The 26,019-nt window shown below is 37.0% G+C and overlaps 1 protein-coding gene across 10 annotated transcripts in view; it reads left to right on the forward strand.

Annotated features, from left to right (window-relative positions):
• Positions 1-26,019, forward strand: part of CTNND2 (catenin delta 2) — a 634,494-nt gene that overhangs the window by 506,984 nt on the left and 101,491 nt on the right. For all 10 annotated transcript variants that reach the window (XR_008441479.1, XM_054003720.1, XM_054003943.1 and 7 more), the window contains one exon: positions 1,912-2,095. Coding sequence is in view for 9 of the 10 variants with exons in the window: in XM_054003720.1 (XP_053859695.1) it covers positions 1,912-2,095 (184 nt within the window). In the remaining variant the exon portion in view is untranslated. The remainder of the gene's footprint in view (positions 1-1,911; positions 2,096-26,019) is intronic.

Raw genomic sequence — 26,019 nt, forward strand, 5'->3', positions numbered from 1 at the left:
GATAAATGTAAAACAGAAAAAGGCAACCGTATTGTTTTTACTGACAAAACCCAGCAAAATGCTAGGTATCTCAAGAATAGTAGATGTGCCATTAAAGCTTGCCAAGAGCAAGAACACATAGAAAAGCAAGTATAAATATCCTTATGAAAGTCTTTATTCCTTTAAATATGGAATTCCTTTTCATAAAGACACTCAGAACAGAATTCAAACAAAGACTCTCTTCCCTTTAAAGTAGCAGTTCTTAATGAAAAGATGAACATTATTAAAATGCACATTATTCTTATTTCTGGTTTTTTTTTGTCTGTAGCTAAAGTTGGTCTGCCTCATGCAGATCATGTTAATGGGGTTTCTTTACTAGCATACTGATCAAAATTTTATATTAAACTGTGTGACTACCTTTGCAGACAGTTACATATAAAATAATTTAAACATGAAATGGTATAACAGAAACAGTCTCCCCATAGAGGTAATTAATTTTAAAGGGAAATCCAAAAATGTAAGTTGGTTCCTGTTAATTGCACTGCTCTGTCAAAGCAGAGAATGCTAAGGAAAATGTTGAACAAATAGTGTTCTTGCTGCTTGTAATTATAAATATCTGAGTCTGTGTTCCTAAGGCCTTCCTTCAGCATTTTCCTCCCACAACACTCCCTTGGATTTTTTGTAGTGTTTGTATTTGTAACCTATATACAATGATGATGATGGTAGTAATTCTCTTTTGGTTGAAAACTTTGGTAGATGTAAAACCAAAACTCAATTTTGCCACTCAAGGTCAGATGTGAGGCCAGGCTACTGTCCTTTGGGAAGGAGAGTAGGGAGGAGTAGGATTGGATTCTACAGAAGAGGATGCATGTTGGCAAGGGAAGGGGCGTGATGAGGCAAGCTTCCTCTTCCAGCTACTCCTGGAAGGGTGCTGAGCTAAAATAAAGACCACTGGTTCTTCAGAACAGCAAATTGTCCTCCAGCTTCCCCCAGCAATAAGAGCTGCCCGGCAGCAGCAGGCGCTTGGCACAGCAGAAAAGTCACATGTGCTTTTCCTGCAAAACCACAAATATGTAAATATGGGAATGGAAGGCGGCGTGTCTTTTGCTCCTAACAATTTCTTGCCTGCTTTGTATGTGGCACAATTGCAGTGACCTTGATCTTTGCAGATGTTCTTAGAAAACTTCGGCTCTTGATTTCTCTTCTTTTTCTTTGACACATTACAAGTTGAAACAGAAGAGATTTTGGTTTTTTTAAACTCTGGTAAATCTTCTTGTTAGTTGCACCATTAAGCTTGCTGTTTCCATGTAAAATTACAGTATTCTCTAACTTTGTGTAGCTAAATATTTACAAAATATAATATTATTTGCTGAAAGTACTACTGTATCAGATTGTGGAGGAAGTATTTTTGCTTGTAGTACCAACAGGCCTAGACAGTGACTTCCATTACAGTGAAGATCACAAGGCTGAGGTTTTGTTCTCTCAATGTCTATCTATCAACAGTGAAAATTTTAGTGTAAATCAGATCCTGTTTTCTGCTACTGGTTTTTATTAATTTTACTTAGAAGGAAGATATCTGAAGACCAAGGCCTAAAATATTCCTTGTAATACCCTTCATTCCATGTGTGCTTCACAGCCTGCATAGGCCTCTATCATAATCAGCTGCTCGGTTTTTAAGCAGAGCTCTGAGAAATTTCCAGTGCTGCTGTGACTACATGTTTCCTATTTAAAGCTGTATTCCCACTGCAAAAGTTTGCAGGTGTCATTCAGCCCCATCTACAATGTAGTCTGTTTTATTTTTGACAGAAACAGCTAAATTAAACACATCAGTGCTGTGAAATAAATTGGTTTGGATTGGGTTTTTTTTTAACAAAAAACCATTCAATCTTCTTTTGGAGAAGTGTTAATTATTAGTCATTTTACTTTTTGTAGGAGTTCTCTGGAATCTATCCTCCTGTGATGCACTGAAAATGCCAATCATCCAGGATGCCCTTGCAGTGTTGACCAACGCAGTGATCATCCCTCACTCTGGATGGGAAAACTCTCCACTCCAGGATGATCATAAAATACAGCTCCATTCATCACAGGTGCTGCGCAATGCCACTGGGTGCCTAAGGTGAGTACTTCAAAACCTTTGCTTTACCTTAACCATCTTGCTTTTGTTTGAATTGGTATTCCTCATTCTTAGTCATCTATACACTAAATAATCGGTTTGTCTGTCAGCAAAGATGACTTTCAGTGATGTAAACCTAAAGTTGGAAATTAATTAGAATACAAGCTTCAGATCATTAAAAAACAATCTTTAGAAGGGCTCTTGGGGTTTTTCTGTTTTTCTTGTCTTAGCTGTTTTCATCCAAGCTTGTATATTACAAATATTTTCTCCCTTGTAGATTTGTCCTGTTTCCTCAACTGCTTAAATAAAGTCGATATGTTCTCACTATTACATCCAATTTAATCAGTACAAAAAATAATGATGCTTGCAAGAAGTAACATCTCTTAAAGTTCCAGATGCCATTGCTGGAGTTGTGATAAATATATAAAGTAGATTTTTTTTAATGTTCTGGGAAGATGAGAATTTCAATAAGAAAGCACACAATTTAACATTTTTCAACCAAAAGACTTAAATAGATCCTTAGCAAATATGATAACTATTCATGTTTGTGTTTCTATGCCAAACTTGTATATGCAATGCAAAGATGCATTTATATGAATATGTGCAATTTGATCTGTCCATTCGTAAAAGTTACTGTAGATGTAAGAATGAAAGTAGAATGTGTAAGCAGAGTTTCAGTCCTGATAAGATCTTACTAGAGGATGGAGTCATAGCAATTTCTGAATTCCAATGCATATCATTTTCATGAAATGTTTTGAGATAATAGGCAGGTTGTTTTAAGTCTAGGGTTTTTTTTCTCCAGCTATATTGGAGCATATAATCTGTAATCTATCCCAGAGACATGAAAATAGATAAGTTAATATTTTTACATACATTACAGAAAATAATATAGTGCATAGTATGTGTCAGTAAGGCAGTCTATGTTGTATGCTGCATCCAAAGCAGATATACATTAAAGAGCTAAACAAAAAAGAAAGTGATAGGAGGCAAAGTAAAATAGCAATATTTTTATGTATCTGTACCAAGCACCTTTTTGTCTTTGTGCTCTTTCATCAAATGAAATGTCTCCTTTTCCAACGTTATATTTGAAAAGTTTAAGGGAAAAAGCAATAGATATTATTATTGACAGTTTATATGCAATCAGAAGAGAATTAAAGATAGGAGATAATAACTTCCATATTGCAAATATGGAGCTAAATGTAGTATTGGAGTATTGGACTTCAACTCAGTGTGATTTTGTGAATACCAGCTATCTTTGGGTATGTGACTGAAGCCAGGTGTTTGTACCTGAGTTGTTTTGACTTTTTTTGAAAAGAGTTTATGATATAATTGTGTTGCATTGCATTCAAATCACTACCAACAAAAAATTTCCATAATCACTAGGAGGTGACAGAAGGTGTTACATGAAGACCTTTACTACATTAAAAGTCTCACATTTCCAGTATTTAATATGTCTCAGTTAAAGAGCTGCCTCTGAAAGAAACTTCTGTTAAAAATTTGGGGCTTCACAATGTCCCCTCTCTGAGTGAGCATGTCGGGTGTTGATCTCCCCTCACCATAAGCTCCATCTTCCTGTTAATTTTTCTCAACTGCTTCTCAGGGACCAGTGCTCATCCCTGAATCTGCAAACTTCAGTTTTTCCTACCTCTTAGTTGATGGATTCATTGCACACTGGTCTTGAAATCTTTCTTCTTTCTTTTTTTTTTTTTTTTGTGAGTGTGTGTGCACGCCCATTTGCAAACTGATGTGAGCTTACTGTAGCCTGCACTCTGGGTCAGCCTGAGGACTGGGGCCACGTGAGAAGGGTACGTTGCCTGATGGAATACACACTGCTTTGCAGCAAGGCTTACTACCAAGCGCTTGATGGGATGCTGTCATAGCAGAATGGCTTCTGGTCAGCTCGTGCAAAATAAGCTCATATCTGCCTGCAAAAGACTGTGCATATTATAACTCCAGAATCCTTGCCAGGTAGCTGTAGCAGCAGCTCAAACTGCTGTCCTGGGCAGCTTGGTCCTCCTTCTAAGCCCTTCAATCATAGTACAGATTTTTAATATCTTTCTGATATCAAACCCTCACTATTTCCCAAATGCGTCTTTCTATCCTCTCTAACGGCTTCAGATACTGTTTTGGCCTCCATCCATCTTCTTTAGATAGTTCCATCCCACTGAGTCTGCGTGGATGCCCTTTGGCAGAGCAAGAACATTTGGAGAGGGTTGAGACTTATGTCTATGTCACACCAGTGGTAACTTTTCTTGCTTACTTTTCCCCACTTTTGAAAATATCTCTCTCTATGCAAAATGTCAAATCTGAGATTGTGCAAGAGAGAAAAGTGCAAGCTCACCCCTGAGAAGGTAACTGGTTTCTTCTGTTCAATTCATGTAATATACTGGGACTGTAGGCTGAAAGAAACAGCAAGTGTCAGAACGAAAAGATTAGAAAATTCTGTGATGATGGTTGGAGTCTTGCTCTGTTCAGGTGAAATACCCATCACCCTCAATAAACTGAACAGCTTCCACACTTTCCACTTGAGTCCAGTTACAAGGCCTGTATTTCCATTTCAAGATCTCAGTGAACAAGGGAGGTAAATCAATAAGATGTAATGTTTTTGCTGGCTGAGGTTGTGCTGTGCTTATCTGCTAAATGGAAGATTGTCGTCTTCCATGGGAGAATTTCTTCTAAGACTCTGGTTTGGTTATCCTCTGCTCTTTTCTTTTTCTTTTTGGCTTGAGCTTATTTTGAGGGGACACAGTTAAAATGCATTTGCATTGGGAAATGAAGTCACTTGTATTTCAGTGACAGTGCTCAGTATCAGAGGAAGAGTAGTGGTGTTCAGGACGCTTGAGAAATCTTGAATATCTAATGTTGCCAGATTTTAGAGACTTCAGGTTGTATTACATAGTTTAATGCTAACAAATATGCCAGAAGGATTTGGGTTCAAGGGATTTTTCAGTCTTCTGTGACTTTGGTTGTCTGGTGTATTCACTGCTGAAAACATTAAATATCTGAGAGGTGATGTAATGTAATCCATCCTATATACAATGCTAATAAGTAGCTTGCAATGGCCATTATACAGGAATAGTCAGATCTTTGTTTTGTGTTTTTAACACAGCAGTATATGAATTATTATTTTTTCTGCTTATCTTTGCTTTTCTCAGTTTTTTGGTGATAATTTCTTACGATTTTTCAATTAAAAAGTTGTTTATTGCCTACAGTTTTTAGTACTTATGCTTACTCATTATCTTTCTTAACCATATTCTTATGCCTATAATGCCAGTCACCCAGTAATGCAGCTGAAATCGCATAAAAAGCAGCAGCAATATCAGGCCACCTTCTCCTATTTTCTCTTTTCCTTAAAGATGTTATTTACAAAGTGCACTTTGCATACTTTTCTGATTTGAAAAAAGAAAGTAGTTTTAATACAATATTATACAGATTAATGTTGGAACAAATTAATAACTGGAACACTGTGAAATTGTTTAGATAATTCAAAGATCTAAATACAGCATTATGACTATCGCTTAAAATTTAATCTAAATATTCAACTTCCATAAATTGCCAGACCTCAGTGTGACATGTTGGAGTAATCACCCAATTTAGTTGCCTCCCCACTGAGATACTAGTACCTTATCTCATTAAGCTCTGGTAAAGTTAGACTTATTTTTTTCCTTTTGTATTTTAGCTGTGACTCTTTACTTGTTTTAGGGAAATACTGTATCTTTGATTTATAGTTTCTGATTCACTTAAACTTATTAGGGATAGTCGGGTGAAAACTGAATTTGTAATCCCAGTTGTTAATGTTAATGGGAGGGGGTTTGCAATCCTCAATCTGAAATTTAAAAATCGACAAGAGGGACACTGGATAATGTTGTCTTAACCTGAAACATCAAGGTTACTTATTACAAAACTATAAATCCCTGTCCAGAGATTTATTTGAAAAAAAAAATGTCAGAGAAAAAAAAAATTCAAGAATTTTTGCCTTATGTACAATCTGGAACCCTGTTCTTCTATTAATTTAAAATGAGTTTAAGTGAAATAAATATTATCTGACGACTTTAAAGAATTTTAAGACTTTATTATAGTTTTAAAATTCTAATGTGGGTTTTGACACAAAATTATAAAATTATTTTTCTTTCTTACATGTTGTATTTAATTTTTAATCATACACTGAAAGTACAGAGGCAATTGTGAAAATCAAAGACCTGTTAAAATATTTATCTTCACCCCATTAGTCCATTAGAAATTGTATGGGAGTATCATTCAAGAAGTTATTTATTTAGAAAGCTTCATATCTTTCCAAGTTTCTTACTTCATATTTTCTTACTTGTAAAACCTTTAACAAAATGCCTTTAATTCTTTTTCAACTGAATAAACATGTAACAAGCTCTCAAAGTAGAAGAGCAAAGGGGAAAAGTGCTTTTAAAACATGACTTAAATTAACTGACCCAGTAGAATTTTCTGGATAGATAACTTCTGGAAGGAACAAGTTGCCCTGCTAAAACAAGTTTTGTTAGCTGTGAAACTTGAATATCAAATGTTTTCAGCTGGTTTGCGGGTGAGTGATGTATCTCACTGAGATTTACATCCAATGCATTTGTCTCACTGTCTTCTTCTCCAGTTCTCTTCTAAACATCCAAAGTGTGTTGACTCCTGTCCTTAGGAACTTCTGTACTGTTTTCAATAGAACGATCTGCTGCATACTGACCAAATAAGACATGGAAATAGCATCAAATAAATGACACAGACTGTATTATTTGTCATCTGTTCAGTTTCTAGAGAAATATGTATGTAGACACATGTATGTGAAACATGTTTGAAACTAAACTGATAGATGTATGTATGTGCATAGGTGTAGGTGTGTTTGTGTTGTATACGTTCAGATATAGAAAGGATGATTATGGAAGCCGTAATACCTTTCTGTCTTTACTGACTGCTGCAAGCTCTGAATATCTGCTGTTGAGTATAAATGCAGCTGGCTTCTTACAGTTCTGGACTGTTGTTGCTGATTTTGTGATTCTCCTCCTGTTAACAGAGCAGTCATGTTTTGTCCATCTCTGTTGATAATGTGGTGGATATAGAGATTTTGGACTCACCAACCCACCTCAGTACTTTCCATGCTTTTCTAGAACCCAAGAGCTCTTCTCAGTCTCTGACCATGCAATTTTGTCCATCAGAAAGCCCACGTTTTCTGTCAGAAAGAAGCCTGTCAGAATGGAAAGTTAGGACAAAACTCAAATGAATTGTGTGTTTCCACAGACAACCTATTCAAGGGAGAGACTGTTACTACAAGCAGTTCCCACAAGCCAAAATGGGAAAAAGCACAGGAAATTTAAAAAGTCAGTCTGCAGGAAAATGTGCATTTCACCTTTTCAAGAATCTAGGTTCCAGCCTAGAAAAGAGTCACAAACCAATTGAGAGGCCACAACAATTGCATCCCAGTTAAGCCTAAAGTTTTGAAGGTGAATTTCTGCAAGGTATTAAAGAGATTGTTTCTTCCTGAATGCTGCAATTGTTCAGAAATGTTGCTGAAATAAAAGTCTAATGTTAAGACTCAGGGAGAGAGAGAGATTTTAGTAGGAATAGATCAGTGTCCTCTGATTACTACTGTAATATTTTTATTCAGAAGATACTCAAGGGAAAAGTACCTACAGAATTAAATGTGTAGTTTTGTCAGATATTTAAGGACCCCACTTTTTCTTCACAGTGCAGTTATTCCTAATTTGCATATTCATGAACTTATTTATAAGGTTTATACAGGGTCGTACTGTATTAATTATAGCAAAGGCATTCAAATAGCACTCTCAAGCATAGTGCTTTTAATGCTTCTTCAGCATTCCTGGTAAAAGCATTATTTCAACATATCAAATTGATGCTTCAAATTCTTTGTAGCTCTGGAAGTCTATTCTGGACTCAAGCTAATGAAAATCTTAAGCAGAAATTTTGATTTGTTTAAACTGGTATTATGGAATGCCCTTTGTATTCTTTCTTGGTCTGAAAAATAATACAATGTAATTCCAGCCACTTTTTACTTTTCTGTACTTAAAAACGTAGAAGCTTTGGTGGCATATCTCCTTCGTGCATCATTTTATCTGACAAAAGAAATGCTGGGCTGCTCTGCAAATGAGGGCTGTTCTGCCTTCAAACACAGAACAAACTACCAATGTACTGATTTTGCAGTTAGCCAAAACATGATCTGTCAACACACATCTTCAAAATACTATATAAGTGATTCCTGTGCAAACAAGGAAACTCACTCATGGGTCAGTGGGGCTTCATGTTTGGATACCAAATAGAAATACTGGACCTGTATGTTGAGAGTTGAGGACCTAGCTGAAATTTAGTTCTTATTCTTCAACTGACATATTTTCTTCTCTTTAATATGAATGTATGTGGATTATTTCAGGGAAAAAAATCCACAGCTTAACTGGGTGTCATACAATTAGATGTATTTACTTATTGCTATGGCAGGAATGTGTTCTTCCTGTATTTAAGTAATTTACTGTTTCTGGGAATTATAGACCTACATGTGAAAAGAATGAATATGCCTTTTGCATCTTACAACATTCTTAGGCTCAGCAGCAATGACAAAATTATAAAGTGTTGCTTCTAAGGCTGAATGGCTTATGATGTACCCTAGCCTTAAATGTGGGGGCTGTTGAATATCTTAAGTATATTTTGAAGGACTGACTGTTTTTCCAGCTTTTGATGATTTTAATTCCTTTCCTTTAGTGCCTGCTGTTAACTAGTGCCTAATGTGAAAATTAAATGTCCACTCTTATTTGCATAGTTAGGTAGTGTTAATTTACATTTCCTTCTGCCAAAGGTTTAAGCCTTGTGGATGTGAATGCTTTGAAGAAAGTAACTAGTTTCTTTTGTGAAATGGCTTCAGCTTTGTTGCTTGGGTTTTTTGGCACTTCAAAACAGTTTTTATTTATGCAGTAACAAGTGTTAGCTTGGCAGACACTGTAATAAAGTATGATTTGAGTCTTAGTGTCCTGTTGACTTGATTTTACCTGACTCTGGCCAGCTGCAGAGCTGAGTATCACAGTGCCACAGATGTTTTCTTTTTGGGAAGATCCCCCTAAGCCTGTGTGGTACCACATGTATTTTAGAGCTTATCCATGCCATCACTGTTTGGGAGGATAAAGAGATGGAGCCAATTTTTTCTTGGCTGTCTGGTCCCATTGAGAAGAATACCACAAGTGTCACTGGGAATCAAGATGTACCTCTGTTGTGGCTTTGCTGACCATCAAAAAATCCTAAGTAGCTCTTTTTGAATGGGTACTTTGAAAAACTCATCTAGTCTGCCTCCACAGAAAATATTATTTGTCTCAGCATGAGTGAAAAGCTGATTGAGACAATTCTGTGGCACCACTCATGGTCACAGTGATTGATGATAGAGGATGATGTTTTATTTACCCAAGAAAGATGAGAAACACAGTCATTCAGAGTTTGTATGCCCACTCAGTTTCACCAAAGATAATAAAATAGCACTCAATAAGTTTGGGTTCTTTGGTGCTCATCGCGTGATTTCTATATTGACTAGATTTTCTCCTCCTAAAACTATTTTCTTTACTAGGCAGTGTGAAAAAGGAACATGTGAAAACACATGGCTCTGAATAGTGAAGGAAAGGCAGAGTGTACTTTCCCTTTTTGTCTCTTGATAAATGGCTTCAAATCTGAAGAAACTTTGCCTAGGAATGGGGGATCATTTGGTCTCTGCTCAGTCTGAGGATTTGCAGTAGAGAGATGTATTTGAAGTATGCTGAGCTTGCTTCAGCCTTCTGGATAAGCCAGCCAACATCACAGAGTAAATGTTTTATCACCTCCTTTCAGAATGTTGTGGGCATGTGAGCTGGTGGACTTCAGGCACAGGAGTAATTAATGCCAGCAGCCCAAGTTGAAGCAGTGCTCAAATCTTTTTCTCAGAGAAGGCTTTGATGGCATTCCCCATGTCTGCAAGTTGGTGAGCTACAGAGAGTTGGTGAGAAATGCTCTCCAGCATTAAGTGTAGCATTGAAGCCCCAAGAGCTGCAGTCCCTACTAATCACATTCACAAACTTTGCAACTTTTATCTCTTTGGGAAATATTTTCCCAAGAACTCTCCTGATGAAGTAAGTAAATAAATAAAAATACGGCTCCTGAAGGGTGTGATGAAACAGGCTGCAGACTGCCAGGCCTGCTTAGTTTGCAGTCCACTCAGAATGTCTGAGCTGAACCCAGAAAAGCAGAAGATCATTTCAGAATATCATATTTTGTGAAACATTGCCTAGTGAGTGTGTTGAGAAAGTGTTCTTGTTATCATCACTGCAAATCTCCATAGAGGCGTTTTAACACTTTGGAAGATTTTTCGTTGATCTCTTTTGATGAAGAGAGGGCAGTCTAGTAAAAGCACATTGAGAAATGAAGACCACTACTTGCAATAAAATGGATTCCCCCTTTCTGAGAGGATTAGTAAAGTGGACAGTTAATTTGAGGGTAAATTGATGCTTCTATAAAAATGGAAGTAAAAAGCAAGTGATGCTTTTCACTAATTCAATTTAATTTCATCGATTTTATCCAAATTGAATATTTCTGTGATTTCTGTCTAATACAGAAAAATAAGGTGTCACAGTGCCCTCTTCAAAAATCAGTTAAAGATACTGGGGTGTTTGTATTTCAGGTGTTTTAGTTCCTACTATCTTCCCTAAATTAGCTTCACATACAGTATTTTCAACATCTTTATTACTGGTGGGAAAATTTTCTTGGGAAAGAACATACATTGAGTAAAAAAAATTAAGAATCCATTATTTTAAATGCATAAGTGTGTGCTGTGAAAACATTTAACATCTGCCTGATAGATGTCCTTTTAGAAGAACATATAGTGAGAAGGAGGAATGGTTTCAAAGTGAAAGAGAGTAGGTTTAGATTAGATGTTAGAAGGAAATTCTTTACTGTGAGGGTGATAAGGCACTGGAACTGGTTGTCCAGAGAAGTTGTGTATGCCCCATCCCTGGAAGTGTTCAAGGCCAGGCTGGATGGGACTTTGAGCAACCTGGGATAGTAGAAAGCCTCCCTGCCATGGGCAGCCAGATGGTCCATAAGGCCCCGTCCAACCCCCAGACCATTTTATGATTCTACAATAGTATTTTTAACTAGGATTGCTCACTCCATGCAGACAATTTCTGTGACAAAGTACTTTTGAAGTATTTGTCCTAGTGTAGCTTTTTTACATTCACAGCTCATTTATTTTTGTCAGGTAGTCATTTATTACAGTTAGTTGGTTCCAGCTTCAGCGTTTCCTCTTGAAGGACAGTAATATTGTGAAACCCCTCCTCTTCTCCCCCTGCTGTCATTCATCCATCTTTGTATTGGATTTACTGTGTACAAAAGAACAATATTTGGAAAGTGTTTCTAAAAAGAAACGAGGTCACAAGAGGGCACAATATACGTATTGTGCCCACACAAATTTGAGTTTAAGGGTTTTTTTTAAACCCCTAATGAAGTAAAAATACCCACTAGAATGGATAATAAAAATAGTTACTTACAAAATAGTTACTTAATTCCCTGTATTTGCTTTATACAATTGATTTGTGCTGGGGAAGTTTTTTAGTCGACTAGTTAAATTGATGGACTTCATTTGATTTTGATACCTGCTGTGTTTGGTTGCCAGACTTCACGTTAAGAAGGAATGTCTTCTAATCAATGCAAATACGAGAAAATGCACAATGTTGTTTGCACTCATGGTAGTTACTTAGGCGTTAGAGTCAGCTGCCTGTGCTCGCGGTCTGATTGCACAGGTGGGCCCTTGCAGTCAGTGAGGAGAGAGATCTGCAGCTGCCTGGCCTTGGGCACAGCTTATGACCTCAGAAGTATTTAAGTTTCATAAACCCACAGAAATAAGGACAATCTTATTTTTAGTTAACAAACACAACTGGGAGGTCATCCTTTTTATATAGCCCATGTGATAAAGGAAGCAGAGCAGAGTAGTGTTTCTGTTTGCATTCACCAAGAGCATGACCAAAACCAAAGATTTTTGAGTTAGTATGAATATTTGCTGTGCACAACAGAAGGATCAACTGGGACACATTTAAGAGAAGAACCAACCGAGACAAGTTCAAGAAGGAGGGTGCAGCTTCATTAATTTAACATCAAGGATGGTGATGTAACTAGGGTGGTATCTTCTGTGCGGGATACCAATCTGGTTTTGGAACAGTGTAGTCCTCCTTAGCCCACTCTTAGATGGAACCATGTCACCCTTCCCTGTCACTAGGTTGCAGAAATTACTGAGGACACCTGGTCCAGACACAAGGCATAGGATCCACCTGCAAAATCAGCAGGAATGTGGCTGCCACTGGAATCACCAGCACTGAAACAGGGAAGAGGGAAATTCACATGAATGATACCATTTTTGGAACTGAAATTTTATACAGAAATGACATGGGAGTTTTTAATTGTTTTTACAAGAACAATGCGTTTGCTATTTTTGTATCCATTGTCTTTTAGAGAATTGGTAGTTTTGTTTTTGCCTTCACCTAGGTTATAGAAGAGTCAGCTAGAAGAGTCCTTGGGCACTGAATTACTCAAAGATTTCCAAGATTTTTTTTATTATTATTCTTCTATTTGAGCTTTAATAAAAAAAAACTGGCGGACATAAATAGGCAGTTTTTCCACCTTGAAAGATTTCAGGAAAACAAATTGTCTTCCTTTGATTATAAAAGCAATTTATGACTTGTTTTAGGTGTCTTATTTAACTAGACACCTAAATGAGTTACTGGTTGTTTAGAGGCATACTAGTGCTATATGTATGTCACATTTGTGTATACAATGATCTGTAAATAATCAGTTTGTTTTACAGTTTTTCCCCTGAATATATAAGTACTTTAAGCACTTTGCCAATATTATTATCTGTAATGAAAACGCATAATTACGCTAATAAAACAGGAAGATGTGCATCTCTAGAGGGGATTGTATGTATTTATATATTTTTCTTTTTTTTTTTTACTCTTTGGTCTGAATAATGAGGTTGGTAGAATTTGTTTTAAAGCAGTGGGAAGTGATTGCATTAGCACAAATATTTTATTCGAGAATCATGGCTCCACATATCATGAAACACCACGGAAAGCATTAACTGATTAATTATCCCCCATAATTCTCCAACATATCTCTGTCTAGATTATAATGCTTACAGTGTCGCTTCTGCCAGGGTTACATTTTGTCTGACCTTATGGCAGACATGCAGTGTAATTACTAAATAGGGGCTAATTTATGTAAACAAATGTTAGTTTTTCATAGCATGAGCCCTGTCATTATGTTTTATTGCTAGTGGATGTGCTATGTAGTCAGCCATTCTTCAACATTTCGGGTAGACCATTATAGTAAATTATCTTTATATTACAAACCAAAAAGATTAGGGTTTACAAAGTGAAAGTAGCATAATCCTTAGATACTATTTATATTTCCTCCCCTACAAATATGTGAGAGCTTCAACTGATCATACTTTAGCAAAGTAAATATATTTTACTTTCTATGAGGGCACTTCAGGTATTTTCCATTTAGTGCAATTTGGGGGATTCCAATGCAAACCACAGCTTGTATCAGATGTAATAGATTTTAAAAAGTATGCAGGAACTGGAGTCTATTTAATACTGTGGTAACTGTCATGTATTGACCTTCATCTATCAAAAACAGGTAGCTGCCATACAGTAAAAGTAATTGATTTCCATTGTTCCTGATAATCTAAATTAATCTAATAGCCCCCATTCTTAAATCAAATGCAGGAATGTGTTATGAAGATAACAGTGAAACTACCCACCCATTTTTTTCTTGGTTTCAAATAGTACTAATAATACCATTTCATTCTTTCTTTCCTTACTTCTTATTCTTAGATAAGGAAAGAAAGAAGATTGATTATGTTTATAGTGACATCTGAATACCTGGAGTTTTCAGTGCTGCAGACATGCAGCAGTATTGGGAATGGGTCTCTTGGCAGGTGTCTAGGCTTATTTGTGCCTTTCCTGTTTAATCATTTCACATTTACTCCTCTCTGCTGGAGGTCTGTCCTTGTGCCGTTCATTCTTTCAAGTTCATGTATTCAGTAAGAAACAAATTATTAATCTGTTTCATCAATAATAAATATTTGTTCATGTTTAAAATCTTCAATGAGAAATAGAATGGTTTGCAGCAGATGCCATTTGGGAGTTTGCGCTGCTTTTTTTCATAGTTAGTGTGAAACGAAGTTAGGGGCCTCAGCACAGTACCTGCTACTGTCTCACCTGAAGCAGTACTGCTGTTGCAGTCCTTGATACCCAGGCAGGAAATAGGAATGACGTTGGCAGTGCAAGTGGAAGGTAACTTGCAGCACTGGGTATGTGTGCCCTGCAGCAGGTTCACATCAGCATGTTCAGCCAGCAGTACAGACTATTTCATTTGATATCAACCTCCTGTGGACCTGTACTATACATTTAGGTTGTTATTCTCAACTCTCGTGGCATACTTCCGAGTTGAAGTTTTGTTGTTAAACGTACCTGCCTAGGTATTTGATCGTTCCTCCTGACCGCAGCATCAAGGCATCCATGGCAGTCACAAACTCAGTGGATTTTGAATCCTTTGTGAATCCATTTCAGAGGAGAAAGTTGTGTGTGAATTTAAAAAATAAATAAATAAATAAATAAATAAATAAATAAATAAATAATAAAAAAAAATCCCCAAAACTAACCAAACCACCAAACAAAAAGCAATCAGCTTGCTGGGAACTTAGGAGCAAATAATGCTGCTATACAGGAAGACCGGAAATCATGGCAGAACCACTCACTTGGTGGTAAACAGCAAGTCTCCTGAAGCACAAGAGGAAACCAGAACAACAAAGGAATATGAAAAGCTGTATTTGGAGATAAAATGAGGAAGATCAAAGACCAGCAGGAGATAACTTGGGATATAAAGGGTCACAGCAGGGGATTTTACAGGCATATGTATCCTAAAAGGAGAAAGAAGTTGAGAAAACAGAAGTCCATTAATGCATGGGGAAGACAAATTAGTGATGGATGAAAGGGAAAAGACTGAAGAACTCAACACCTGTTGTGCCACAGTTTTATCAGGCAAATCCTGCTCCTGTACTCCTGTACGTTACAGTGTGTTTTAAGAAGAGCAAGAAGAAGCAGGCATGGGCATCAAAAGGATAAGGGCTATTTGGAGAATATATATATATGTGTGTGTGTGTGTGTGTGTGTGTGTATGTTTGTATGTATTTGGATCCATGACACTGGATGGAATTTACCCAAGGGTATTGCAAAAAAAGCTTATTGGTGTGGTTGTGAGGCATCTATCACATGGTGTTTCAGGGAGGTGACTGAGAACTAGAGAAAGGCTAAAAATTTGGCTTTGAGGAGAACAGAAATAGTCTGAGGATCACCTTTATCTCAGAAACCTCAGAAAAAAAAACGAACTATGACTTTTTATTAATCCATTTCAAAGCATATGATGGAGAAACAGTCAGCCTGGATTTACCACTGGCAAATCATGCTTAGTGAGCATGATTGCCTTCTGTGATAAAGTGTTTGTCCATGTGGATGAAAGGAGAGTGCTGATGAAATATACTACTCCTATTGTTTTATTAGCACAGGCTGTAAATCCTGACTAAAGCAGCACAGTTCAGATTGGATGTTGCACTTTACCAGGTAGGCAGTGCAAAACTGGAGCAGAGAGGTGGTGGAATGTCGTCCATCCTTTGATCACTTCAAGGCTCTCCAGCAAAACCGTTGACCTTATCTGGTCTTGATAATCCTTCCATAGGCATCAGGCTGGACTCTGATGACTTCCCAGTGGTTCTTCCAACCAGCAATTCTAAGATTATATGAGTGACTCCAGAGTCTCAAGTCAAGCCCCTGGAAAACTGGGAATACAGGAAGTATAAGATCTGAAACAAAATAATCTGGAAAAGAACAAAATTCCCTTACCTCCTTTCTCATGTCAGAGCATTTGTCTTCCCTTGCATTGGTCTTGGAGCACTTCCTGATAGAGATGAGCAGGCTAATGGAAAACAATCCCAGCAAACCCTCCTAAGTGAAACTGTCATTCACATCAAATAAATACATTGTGTGTGGTGGATTCCTACACACAGTGAGTCCTACAGGGGTGAAAAGTGACTGTGTAAACAACATATCACAACCATTCTGTTACAGGGGGTTGAATGAAGGATGCAGAGGCAAACTTAATTTGGGTATTATGTGAGTTTTCAGTCCTTGACTTTCTAACTGTACTGTTCTGTAAAGCATGTTACAACGATTAGCAATTGCAAGATTACTTTCAAATGTCAGCCAAACAGCTTGAGAAATATTTGTATTTGAAAATCTTTTTTAAATTATAGTCACATAGGCTAGTAAGTGTTAATTTGCATTCTCTTAATAAATAAGCAAATAAGTGGTATTTTGATGGTACTTTAAACTGATATGTGCAGTTACAATATTGGACATTTTTAATTAATGTTAATTTAAATAGACACTTTCAGAATTGCAATTGCAAGCTGCTTTTTGTATTCTTTACATCAAGATGAAATTGCAGAGAAAAAGTATTGACCATTACATTCACAGTGTCTTGCCATTTGTAAGTCTCTAAATTCAGTTAAATCCCCTTGAAATTGCAACCAAACTTTAAAATTCTATGCAAAATATTAATACTACAATTTTTGAAGAACTGGACATAGAAGAAATACAGTAGATTTTTTTTTTTTTTCTGTTAATCACTTTACCTAACTAATGCAACTTTGGGACATTTAGGTCTTATTTTTCAATCTCACTGATACTTCCATATTTTTCTGGAGTTCTCTGAACTTGTATACTGAAGTACTTCCAGAACTCTCTGCTCTTTGCTCAGAGTGACTTCACCATTGGTCTAAATAAATAAAGATGGTTGCACTTAATCTTTAAGGTAAACTTCGAGAGTTTATGTTTGTTACTGCTGTTCTTTCTGGTGTTATAGTAGTGATCAACTTCTCTGGCATTACTTTTTTTATTTTTTTTTTTGGCTGTCATGTTTTGTTTAGTTAACGGGGCAGATTTGTAAATCAAGTTTACAGCCTAGCAGACTGCCTGAATCTTCTGAGGCAGGTTATAGTGCGAGTTTTCAAGTGGACTTTGGGTTATAAATGTGTAAATTGAAGACCTAAGTGGTATAACTTTTGTCTGGGGAAAGAGGGCAGGAGGCATATTGATAGTCATGACGTTATTCCTGTAAGAGGCTATAACAGATAGCAAAGACAGGTGTGTGAGGTTTTGCTGCCTGAATTAGGAATGTTTAACAGCTCAGTTAAACAGGTGAGCCCCAGCTGAGGCCCCTCCAATACCTCTGCCTCACATGGTGGATAAGTAATGGGCTGGATGGACACAGACAGAGAGTTGTGGTCAGTGGCTCCATCTTTAGGGGGAGACTGGTGATGAGTGGTGCCACTCAAGGCTCTGTCTTGAGGCTGGTGCCCTTCAATATCAGTGATCAAGTGCACCCTCAGTAAGTTTGCAGATGACATGAAGCTGAGCAGTGCAGTTGACACAAGAGAAGGAAGGGGTCTCATTCAGGGGGGACCTGGACAAACTTGAGAAGTGGGCCCTCATGGAGTTCAACAAGTCAAACTGCAAGGTGCCACACCTGGGTCAGGGCAGTCACAGAGGTGAGTGCAGACTGGGAGAAGCCACTGAAAACAGCCCTGCCAAGAAATACTTGGGAGCTCTGGTGGATGAAAAGCTGGAAATGAGCCAAGAGTGTGTGCTTACACCCCAGTGGTATCCTGGGCTACATCAAAAGCAGCGTAGCCAGGAGGTCGAGGGAGGTGGCTCTCCTGCACTACTCTCCTGAGAGAGCAGCTGGAGTGCTGCATCCAGCTCTGGGGCCCCCAAAATCAGAAGGTCATGGACCTGTTGGAGTAAGTCCAGAGGAGGGACATGGAGATAATAATCTGCTCTGGGCAGAAAGATAACTCAAAAACAAGGAACTGGACTATTGCAATACTCATGATTCATGCACTTACTATCTTGATGGAGTGTCAATTTACCAGAGCCACCTGCTAAGAAAGGAAGAAAAAATGCTCTCGTATTTGGTACTAACATATTTATTTCAGCAAGGTTTTGGCAATCGAAGTCTTCTTTGAGCTGGGAAATAAGGACTAAGCTTCCTAAAGTTCTATGAAACAATTTGCAATCTTTATACCTAATACAGGAAATTTCACTGTAATTCAGGGAATTGTGTTTGCACTGTTTCAGAGGAAGCTATGTTTTCAAGTAACTGACAATTAACTGAGAATGGTAAAATAATAATTATAAAATTAGAATGAGTGTTTATTCATAAAAGAACAGGCACCTTTATAAGCTGTAATTATCTTTCTGCTAATTTGGTCTGACTGGCAAATGAAGCATACAGAAGATGATTCTTTTCCCATGCATAGCACCACTGCAGTCTTTTCCCATGCATAGCACTCACTGTTAGAGGTGAGGTTTGTTGTAAAAGCAGGTCACATGGCAGCAAGTACTGATGGTGCTGAGTATCTCTTGCTCAGGGAATTCTTATTGTCAACTGAAAAGTAAAAACAACTGCAGAAATTCCTCAGTGTAGGAATAATTAACTAGAGACTGAGGCTGAAGTTTGTCACAGCACCAGTAACTTTGTACTTGAAACCAGCTCTCAACTTTTTCTGGTTATTCAGTTTGCATAATTTTTCTCCCACTCTTTTTTTTTATTGTTGGTGAATTGTGGGTTTCTATCTCTTGGCCCAAGAAACATGTATCTATGTACATGTCCTCTTATGTAAGGTGAAACTTGATGGAAATAAGATGGACAAAGGTTCATCATGAGAGAGACAATGATTCTGCAGAAAACTTTACTCAATCAGATACACACAGCTCCTGCAAGCTGTATTTTTGGGGCAGAGGAAGGGTTGAGGGTGACATGTCTTCTTTCACAGCATACGAGTGTTTTGGTGCAATTTATAGGAAGAATCAAGATGAGACAAATACAGTAATGTGTTAAATGCATGTCTTTGCAGATGGGAGGGGGAAATATCTGAACCATAATAGTATAATTCATGGCCAAGCAAATAACAAAGTAGAGAGTCTGCTACACATGCAAGAGTTTCACAAGCATCTTAAGGCACCAATGCAAAGTTTAAATTTGGCATTTAGTTTAACAGGAATGAGTAAATTGATTCAAAGGGTATGTGTTAAAATGAAAAGGGAAAAATTAAATCTCTGACAATAAATGATATCTGCCTCCTGAGCAGTTCCTGTGGCATACAATAGAGTTAGGCATCAAAACAGGGCAGAGTAGGGTCTTGTAAGAAGTTTGTTGTGGCAGAAGATCCAGGTTGTCAGATGCCATCCCTGGGGTATCAGCCAATGGGGTGCAGAGCATGGACAGTAACCCTCATAGCAGAGTTTGTTCATTGTTCTGTATGGCATGGACTAGGTGAGGGAAAGTAGGGCTCTGGTAGAGTGATCCCCTTCTTTTTTTATAGGTTGGCCCTGAGATTAACTCAGTTGGTTAGACCATGGTGCTAAGCAGCAGTGATGCACAGTGACTCATTAGGCTGAAGAGCACTCTAGAGGGTCAGTTCTTTCACCATCCCTCAGTGTGCACATAAAGCCATTTTGAGATGGGATGATGTGACATAATTTGAGGTAGGATGCTCACTGGCATTTCAGGTTATCTGTCATGAAAATAGGACATGAACATACATACTTATTTCTTATGCTGAAGGCACATTTGGACAAAGCATAAGAATTGTAATTTATTATTCATCACATTATATTTTTTTTTACTATTAGGCAATTTATGATAATGAGATTTTTTACAGGTATTTAGCTCAAAAATTCATAACACCCTGAGATGCTATTAATGGGAAGCAGCATAGATACCTTGATGTCTTTAATGAAGTTAAAGCATAAAGAAAACAAAATTGAGGGTAGAGATTGTTCTAGAAATAAGAAAATGCAATTTCACAGGAACTAGAAAGTGTGACTAGAAGGAAATAATATGAGCAAATAATAAATTAATTTTGAGATGCCTAACTGAAAATTTGGAAGGAAGAGCTGGTAACAGCGTTTTTGACAGATTATGACAGTAAAAGAACTTACATACTGCAAACTAGTTTAGACAAAGAACAGGGAGAAATGGCAAATCAGCAGCATTTCTAAAGATTTTTAGTTTGGTAGGGGAGAAAGGCGCTTCTCAGATTTGGAGAGAGACTCCAGCCAGAGAAATGTCCGTAGCAGTCAATTCACTGAGAACATGGGCAATCACACAGATGAAAAGCATGTCTTCTACTTTGCTGTGCTGTGCTCTAACTTAATTTGCTTCAGAGCAGCATTTCATACTTCTGATACTCTAATAAGTGTTCTGCTTTGTGACTTCTTATCCTCTGTATTAAAATTTCTAAGTAGCTGATCAAAAAGAGATGAAGCTAATAATCTAATGAACTGATTGGTGTTGTAATAATTGTGCTCATCTGATTAGTCAACAACCAAAGCTGATTTACCCTCCTTTCTTCTCAAGGCACTGCACTGATAATGGCTTTTCAAGACTACAAAATAGATGCAGGAAGGCACTTGAAACTCAGATGTGACAGGGAGATTGCTTTGTAGGTTAAGGGAATCATCTTACTTGAGTAATCATGATCCTATTTGTTTGTTCCTCCAGGTTGATAGGATTGCATATTGCTTGTGTTTTTTCTGGAACCTAATCTTTATTCATAGGATTTTTAGAGTGGTAACTTTGCTAAATATACCTATTTACATTGTTTCTGGTCTTATTTTTGCAATTATCTTTTTTCACTGAGTTTTAAAACCAAAGCAAGAGAGCAGTATAACTTTCTAATACTTTGAATTATAAGACCCAAGAAGAACTGCATTCCTGATAATGCTTTTAAATGTTTCAAACTTAAGGGCAGAGGCAAACAGACTTACTGAGCTTAAGTGTCTACTAAAGTATATAAAAAGAATGTGCATTATGTTGTAATACCTCATCCAGAACTTTCAGGTTTGGTTTAGTAAAAACAGTGTCAACTTAAAAATCAGCATACCCAATGGAAAAGTGAAAATCAGAGCATAGAAAGTAGAATCTTATGTCAAAATGGAATCCAAAATTCATCTCTAATACCATTATTTATTCTCATATTTATACAACTAGAAAGTCACATCTAAACTGTCATCTAGCCCAAGTAGAATACTTGTTTGAGTGAGAAACCAAAATGACAGTGTCATCCCATCCCAGGGTTTAAAGTAGTTTTTCCTCATAGAGATGCTTTCCTGAGTTGCTATGTCTGAAATAAGCTCTATTTCTTTTTCTTTTATTTTTTCCAAGATGTAGCTTTCGTGTTTGCCTACAAACACGTTCACATCCCTTTATCATCAAACTAGGAGAACTCATTTCAGCTTCCCATCCTTTCAAAGTGTTTGTTTATTTGGAAATGTAAAATTACTGGGTTTATACTTGAATCACAGATTTCTCTTCTTGCATCATGTAATAGAAGGAGTTTGACAGTTGTGGCACTTAGCTTTTTACTACATGTGTTTGGTTGCTCTTAAACTGAATTTGTATGGCCAGTGGGTCTATGTGGCATATGGACTGTTTTCCATGTAACAGACATTCACGAGATATTTAAATGGGCTGGTTTTTCTGGCAAACTGACTTCTTACTGTTCCATTTGTTTGCATGAGCCACAAAGGAGACCAAGACAGGGACCTATAATTTATGCATTAAAGCTCTTTTTTCTTTTATAGTTGTCAGTTAAGAGAATTTAGGGACAGGACTCACCGCAATGCAAGACACTCAAATGACTGAGAAAGTTTTAATGCAGAGATATTGGGCTTCAAATCACTTCCTTTTTTGCTTCTAAGAGGTAGTGCAATGACATTCTTTACACACAGACTTCTGAGTGTGCTGGAGACCCAGTTCTAAGTGCCTTATTAGAATGGAGTAGAGGATGGCTCCAGAGGGTACCAAATCTCTAGTACTGAGTTCATCATTACTTAAGAGAGGGGAGAAAGGATGCACAAATTAGTCCTTTAAAACCGAAAGATATTTAACTTTAAATAAACTTAAATAAACTTTAAGAAAGTATAACCCAAAGTCTGTTTTTCATAGGTTTTGCTCTTAGATTTGGCGGGGTTTTTTCTGATTACAGAAATTATACTTGTGAAACTTTTTCATAGATTTTGTTGTTGTTGTTAAGGAGTTTCATTAAATAAGCAAACTGGTCTGTTAGAAAAAGCATCATGCTTATATTTTTAATTAACTGTTAATTTTATGTGATGGTCTGGTCCTTTTCTATTACTATAGTCAAATATGGTAGAACGTGCCAACTAGTACTAACCAATTTCAGGTAAAACCTGGCAGCAGGTCAGGAATGTATTTTGGCCCCATGCTGGATTCTGAAGTTGCCCTTTTATCATGACCAACTCAGGCGTTGAAATATTTTTGAGTGCATGGAAAAGAGGCTTGCATGTATTCCTGAAAAGCACTAGAGCTACACTGGGATTAAGTCAAGGGGAAAGAGCTGTCAAAACTAAGACTTTTTTTTTTTTTTTTTTTCATTTGTTAGTACTAGTTGTTCTTAAGATAAAAAAAAAAAAAGGTCAAATACACCAAAGGATGGCAAGAAACTTCACACACTCTGAGAAGTTGGCTAAATTCCTTTTCCAAGTTTCAGGTACAAATGAAAATCCTTTCCCCAGCTGTTGTGTATGTTATAATTTTGACTGAAAGAGACTGATTTTTCTTTACAGCTAAAATTATATTAGAGAAATAACATTCAAGCAATTTTATAAAGAGATCTCAGCAGAGTAAGGCATGCTGGTACACTCAGAATAATATTATAGACACAGTAAATTACTACCTTTTACAGATAGTATATTTCTTTGATGCTTACTCCAAACTCTAAAGCATTTTGTCTGCTTCTTTTCAATTGTTCTTAAGAATGCAGTCATAATACCAAGTTTTTCCTGAGACTATAGCCTACAAAAAATAAAAATAGGGGAGATTTTTATTCTTGTGGAGTTATTTTTGCTAGGGCAGCTCATGCAAGTCAAAGACTTCCCCACAGTCCTAAACAGGACAAATAGCAGCTTCATCTTTTAGTGGAAAAGGAAAGTAGACATAGAAATGATGTACAAATAATCTGAATTATAATACTTTAGAGATTGCTTGAATGGTTAATGCAGAGAAAGGCAATTAAGAACATCAAAACAGACCAATATATAAGCATATGAAGAAAATAACCTGAAACACAATAGGTAGAATGAGGTTAATTGAAAACCGTTTATGTCTGATCAGTTTTGTTCTGAATAAGATAACAAGCTGAACAGAAAAATGAAAATGGACTACTTTCCAATGTTGAAGCATCTTACACAGTAATTTGGAGTTTTCACAGTGCCCAGAGTAGGTAGCCAGGAAAGAAATATGGAATGAGACCAGTAATACTTCCTCAGGGCATGCTCCCACTGGCCTCATAAGTGTTTCACCGAGTGCTGGTGGCGGAGAGTGATACCTGCATTTGGCAGCCTCAGGGCCATCCTTCTCCTCAAATTTGTCCTATTGCTCTTCAGTCCATGCCAGGAGTAGGAGCTGCAGAGTCCTCTGTAGGACAGAGGTGCCTGAGCTAATGCTGGTATTTAATGCTGGATCATCAAAAGCTGATGCTGTTATATTTACATTCTTGCAGTCTTCAACACATCTAGAGCTCCATTTAGCAACATGACAATTGTAAATGGAGAAAAGTGTCTTGATGCTGACATATTTAAACTATTCCCATTATGATCTTCAGAGTCTGTACTACAGCAGGTCTTCCCAAGGGCAGTGACACAATATTTCAGCTTTTACTGAATGAATGGATGGTGTATTAAAATCTGTATAAACAGATGAGCATTAATGAGTGCAGTGATTTTTATGAAGCCAAATATTGCATGTCAGAGAAATTAAATATCAAAACAGAAATTTGATGCAGGTAGGATTTTTTTATACCATAATTTAAAAGATTCCCTCAATATACCATGTGTAATTCTGTGTATTGCACTTAAATAGAATTGCACATCAAATGAAAACACAGCAAAAGAGAAGAGGAGTAGCTAGAATTTTTTTTTTCTTTCAGAGGAAGCTATGGTTGATTATACCATGACATCTTATCAAAATTGTTCATGCCAGAAAAATCAAGGTGGTTTTGGGTTTGTTTTACAGAGACAGTTTCTTTTAAGATGTTTATTGCAGTTCATGTGCTTTCCTATTCTGTATCTTTCAAAACTAGCAAAATAGCAAAAAATGATGTTAGGACTCAACTGCTTCACAAATCATACAGAGCAGTCATTAAAAACAATGCATTTAGCCTTAGGATTGGACATTCAGAAGCACAGCAGTAAACAGCAGCACTGCTGAGTGCTTGACTTGGTAGGCTAATTGCTCTGATGCTTTGAAAACAACAGGTACAACTGAATAACCAAAGCTAAATAACATTGTCATAGCATTTGATAGAAAGGTTAATAACCAAGACTGTATCCACATTAGACTGTCAGATGTTTGTCTAATTGCAAAGTATTGTTTTAAAGTGAAAGTGATACCTAAGAGAGAAAGATCTCACGTAGGCAAATTCCTCGCTGATACAGACTGGTTTTCTTTAACTACAGTTAAGCTATTCTAATTAATACAGGACAGTTTTCTCCAAAATTATGTTATACTTAATCCACATGCAGGATTGCTAAATTCTGACAGCCAGTGTATAGATAAAAAAAGCTATAAGTAGTGCTAAGAATACTTAGCAAGAAGAAATCTTTCTGATTTTGGTGATACTGCACTGAACTGTCATTCAAATCACGAAAAGGTAAAGGGATATCTGTGGCAGTGTCTGAAAAATCTATTTTAATTTATTTTTACTTCCAAACTATAAGCTGATTTTATAATCACTGAAAACCTAACACTTAAAAACTCTTAAGAATGAAGAATGAACCATCTTGTGTTTTCTTAGGTTTTGTCTCACTGCCTTGTTTAAATTTCTATTTTGTCTGAGAAACAGCTAGTCTTATCAGCTAGTTTAGTTTTCAGCAATAAGAGATGATTTTTAAAAGTCTTACTGTACAAATGATAAATAATCAGAATTTGTGTAAAAGTTACATTAGTAACCAGAACTACTACGGCTAACCTATTTATTCCATGTCCAAAGGCTGCACTGAGTACTTACAGAAAAGCCTATGTGACTTGAGGTCTACTCCACTATAAAAAGCCCCTCAAATTGTACTGACAACACTGGGCACACTTGATGGATACATGCATGGTGTTAATTGCTTCATTTTGCTGTCTGTGTCATTGTAATAGACCCTTGCAGCAAAGAGCCTGAATGCTGACAGAAACAGCTGGGAGTGCACAGGAAAAGCAATAGCTCTTAGGGGATCATGTGTTACATGGCAGACCAGCTCAGAGGATCATCACCAGGGCATCTCCTGATGGGACTGGGGATGCCAGGTTGCCCCCGAGACAAGGCTTGGTCCCTGAAGGAGAAATGCTCAGTCAATCAGATAGAAATAGAAACAAGCAGCATATAAAAGAGCACATCTAGAGGAGGTCAGTTTCACGGTGGGGTTTTGTTTGTTTGGGTTTTTAATTTAAAGAAAATTATTTAGTGTGCCAGTTGTAACTCAGTATCATGAGGGCTTTTTCCTTGCTAGTTGTCCTCAGGCAAACATAATCACAGTTGCTATAATATTAATGGGTTGGTGTAGTTCTTGATTTATGTAAACCTTTCCCCCTTGCTGTGAAAAATCTTTTTATGGTGGCTATTATAACATGCAGAAATATGAAAAAGACTGAGGCTTTTATGATTAGTCCCTCTTACATAAAACTTCTTGGAATAATTATATACTTGGAAGGCCCCTGAAGTTTCATGCCAAAGATAACTTGTACTTTCCAGCTAATTTAGGATATTATCC

This window comes from Vidua macroura, chromosome 1 (assembly GCF_024509145.1).
Source record: "Vidua macroura isolate BioBank_ID:100142 chromosome 1, ASM2450914v1, whole genome shotgun sequence".
Lineage (NCBI taxonomy): Eukaryota > Metazoa > Chordata > Aves > Passeriformes > Viduidae > Vidua > Vidua macroura.